Below are 3,994 nucleotides of genomic sequence, written 5' to 3' on the forward strand. Positions count from 1 at the left end.
TTCCTGGACCGGGGCACGAACCCGCGTCCCCTGCATCGGCAGGCGGACTCTCAACCACTGCGCCACCAGGGAAGCCCCCTTCTTTTTTTTTTTTAGGGCATGATATTTAGAAGCCAAGATCTGGGTGCTAGGTGTGCTCATTCCTATTGGGTTATCTCAGTGGATGGAGTTAGGAAATGGATTTGTGTTTAAATATCAAGTCCACATGGATACTTTAATCCCATTTCATCCCTGTGGGGTTCTTCTATTTCATCTTTGCACCTTCTTTCTCCCCCAGTGAACACCTGATTCCTAATAATATCAACACACTTGCTACTTTGCCACATTTGCTACTTCACTCAGTCCCACAGTACACGATAGTTTCAGAATTACTACATCTATGCCACTCCCCAAAACAAATGTACTGAACCAAGTTTAAATTTTTTTTTGCAGTTCCCTTTGCCTTGAGAGTGACTAGTGTGTCCAAAAGTTGCATAAGCTGGTTCTTTTCTATTTCTGTGAGGTTATGTTTTTCGTTTGACATACCGTTCAGTTCATTTGTTTTCTTTCTATAGTCCATCTGAAAGCTTCTGTCCTCCATCGTTGTTGATTTAAATTTTTGTTGACTATAGAAAGCATTAACAGTTTAAAAACTATACAAAGAGGAAAACACAAAGGGTGTCATCCCCTCCTCTCTTCAATTGCAATCCCATCCACTCCTGTAGGTAACCAATTTGATTGGTTCTTGGTTTATCTTTTCTTTTGCAAAAACAAGCTGATATGTGGATATTTTACTCCCCCCTTCTTTATTATACAAAAGGTAACATACTACATATACTCTTGTACTTCCCCCTCAACTTAACAATACATCCTGGAAATCACCCCATTCCGCTCACAGAGATCACCCTCATTCTTTTTCATGGCTGCGTAGTACTCCACTGTGAAGTGCGGTGTAATGCATCAGCCTCTCTCCTGTGTACAGACATCTGGGTTGCTTCTAATATTTTACACTTACAAATGACAATGAATAACCTTCTGCATACTCACTTGTGTATCGTTAAAGCTGTGTTTTCAGGACAGATTTTTAGAAGGGGGACTGCTCTTCTGTAGCATGGGGATAATCGTAAGATTAAATAAGGTATAATACACATATGGCCTTTTACCCAGGCAGCAGGTAATTCATGGCAGAAGGTCACCACTGTTGGACAGCTTGGCCTCAAATTAGCCAAACTCTGCTCTCTCATAGCATTTTAGTCTAGTTGTCAATTTGCTCTCCCAGCCTGGGGTCAGGGGCTCAGCTGGGGTTGGGGTTTAGTTGGGGTTGGGACTCCACTAGAGTTGGGACTCAGCTTGGGATTGGGGCTCAGCTTGGGGTCAGGGTTCAGTTCAGGGTCAAATCTCAACCAGGGTCAGGGGTCAGAGTTGGAGTCAGCCTGTGGTCACGGGCTCAGCCAAGGTCAGGATTCAGCCTGGGATCAGGGCTCAGTCCAGGATCAGGGCTCAGTCTAGGACCAGGGCTCAGTCCAAGGTCAGGACTCAGCCTGGGATCAGGGCTCAGTCCAGGGTCCTGGCTCAGAACATGCCATGTGTCTCTCCGTGAATGTGCCTGGGTCAGGTGGTCCCTCATGAGGCCGGGACTGGCGCTCGGGTGCTCATCGCCTCCCCCCTCCCCCCAGCTAGCTGCCTGCACAGCCCCTCCTCTCACAACCCCGCGCTTCAGATCCGTTTCTGCTTGGTCACCTCCAGTGACGAGATGCTGTTACTTCCCGGGGCACCCCTCCCTCTGAGCTTCCCCGTAACTGTCCTGCTCCAGAGCTGAACAATGAACTCAGGGTTCAGGTGCTGGGTGGGGGCCACCGTCCCTGGGCTGTCCTCAGCCCCTGTGTCCCGCCCACCCGCCACTCATGGGGGACACCAGAGCCCCTCAGACACTGGCCAGGGCCGTGCCTCCCCCCTCAGGCCCCCCAAACTTCACTCCACACATCATCCCCGACTTCCTCTCCCCGACTTGGTGCCCACACACCTCCATCCTCACCCTTCTCTGGTTGAGTCAGTGTGAGCCGGGTCAGGATGGCTTTGCGGTGGCGGTGGGGTGAGCTCCCCACTTCTGTGAGCCCCTCTCCCTCCAGAGGTGAGGTGCTGCCCCGGGTGGCGGTTCCCAGCAGCTCTGCTCCTAGCAAAGCCAGCTCAGGGGCAGGAGAGGCAACGGAAAACCTGAGGAGAGAGGGTCCCGCCACGGAGGCCCCGGGTGAACGTGTGTGGGTGCGTGGGATTCACCTCCCGGCTGTGTGCTTTTCCGCGGGACCCGGGACGGACACAGCCTCTCCAGGCCTCGGTTTCCCCTTCTGTGGACTGTGTGGTCCTGGCCCTGTCGTGAGGCTAAAACGGGGTGCATCTGCGCTATCGATGAGGAAGCTGGTGGTGCTCCTGTGTGTGCGGCCGCCTGACGCACACTTATTAAGCACCTACTGTGTGCCAGGCGGGCTTGGAGCAGCTGGGGAGCCGGTGACGGAACAGCGGGTCCTGCATGGGGGCGGGGAAGTCGTCCAGCCCGGGCGTCACAGGGGAGCAGGTATCCCCCGCTCTGGGACGGGGCGGGGACCCCAGGGCGGGGACCCCACCCGCAATGAGGGACCGCGGTCTCGCAGCAGGCAGCAGCCGTAGCGCCCTCCGGGAGTCCGGGTGGGAAGCGACCGTTGGGATGCCCCTCCCCGTCCCGGCCTCTCCCTCACCCTGGGGGTACCTTGAACATAACAGGAAATTTCAAATAACAGGAAACCGAGACCGGGCAAGGCGAGCGGCTCCACCCTGCCTGGGGCGAACCACCCCGGGCCTCAGTCTGCCCCCGGGGACCACGATGAACGCCACAGGGGCCCCGACCGCGGCCCCCGAGTCCTGCCAGCTGCTGGCGGCCGTCGGGCACAGCCAGCTCATCGTCCTGCACTACAACCACTCTGGCCGGCTGGCGGGGCGGGGCGGGCCCGGGGAGGGCGGCCTGGGGGTGCTGCACGGGCTCTTCGTGGCCGTGAGCTGCCTGGTGGTGCTGGAGAACCTGCTGGTGCTGGTGGCCATCGCCAGCCGCATGCGCTCCCGCCGCTGGGTCTATTACTGCCTGGTGAATATCACGCTCAGCGACCTGCTCACAGGCGCCGCGTACCTGGCCAACGTGCTGCTGTCCGGGGCGCACACCTTCCGCCTGGCGCCGGCCCAGTGGTTCCTGCGCGAGGGCCTGCTCTTCATGGCGCTGGCCGCCTCCACCTTCAGCTTGCTCTTCACGGCGGGCGAGCGCTTCGCCACCATGGTGCGGCCGGTGGCCGAGAACGGGGCCACCAAGAGGGGCCGCGTGTGCAGCTTCATCGGACTCTGCTGGCTGCTGGCGGCCCTGCTGGGCCTGCTGCCTCTGCTGGGATGGAACTGCGTCTGCGCCTTCCAGCGCTGCTCCAGCCTGCTCCCGCTCTACTCCAAGGGCTACATCCTCTTCTGCGTGGTGGTCTTCGCCTGCATCTTGGCCACCATCATGGTGCTCTACGGGGCCATCTTCCGAGTGGTGCGCGCCAACGGGCAGAAGGCCCCGTGCAGCCCGGCCCGCCGCAAGGCTCAGCGGCTGCTCACGACGGTCCTCATGATCTTGGTGGCCTTCGTGGTGTGCTGGGGCCCGCTCTTCGGCCTGCTGCTGGCCGACATCTTTGGCCCCAACGTCTGGGCTCAGGAGTACCTGCGGGGCATGGACTGGATCTTGGCGCTGGCCGTGCTCAACTCCGCGGTCAACCCGCTCATCTACTCCTTCCGCAGCCGCGAGGTGTGCCGGGCCGTGCTGGGCTTCCTCTGCTGTGCGTGTCTCCGGTTGGGACTGCGAGGGCCTGGGGACTGCCTGGCCCGGGCCGCCGAGGCCCAATCCGTCGCCTCCACCACCGACAGCTCGCTGAGGCCGAGGGACAGCTTTCGGGGCTCCCGCTCGCACAGCTTCCGGATGCGGGAGCCCCTGTCCAGTATCTCCAGCGTGCGGAGCATCTGA

At 58.7% G+C, this 3,994-nt stretch overlaps 1 protein-coding gene across 1 annotated transcript; it reads left to right on the forward strand.

Moving 5' to 3' along the window:
• Window positions 1-2,605: 2,605 nt before the first annotated feature.
• On the forward strand, window positions 2,606-3,994 carry S1PR4 (sphingosine-1-phosphate receptor 4). The gene has a single exon (XM_007104249.3). It carries the CDS (start codon window positions 2,606-2,608, stop codon window positions 3,992-3,994), a length of 1,389 nt encoding a protein of 462 aa, XP_007104311.3.

The sequence above is a fragment of the Physeter macrocephalus genome, unplaced genomic scaffold, assembly GCF_002837175.3.
Source record: "Physeter macrocephalus isolate SW-GA unplaced genomic scaffold, ASM283717v5 random_362, whole genome shotgun sequence".
In the NCBI taxonomy this organism is placed as follows: domain Eukaryota; kingdom Metazoa; phylum Chordata; class Mammalia; order Artiodactyla; family Physeteridae; genus Physeter; species Physeter macrocephalus.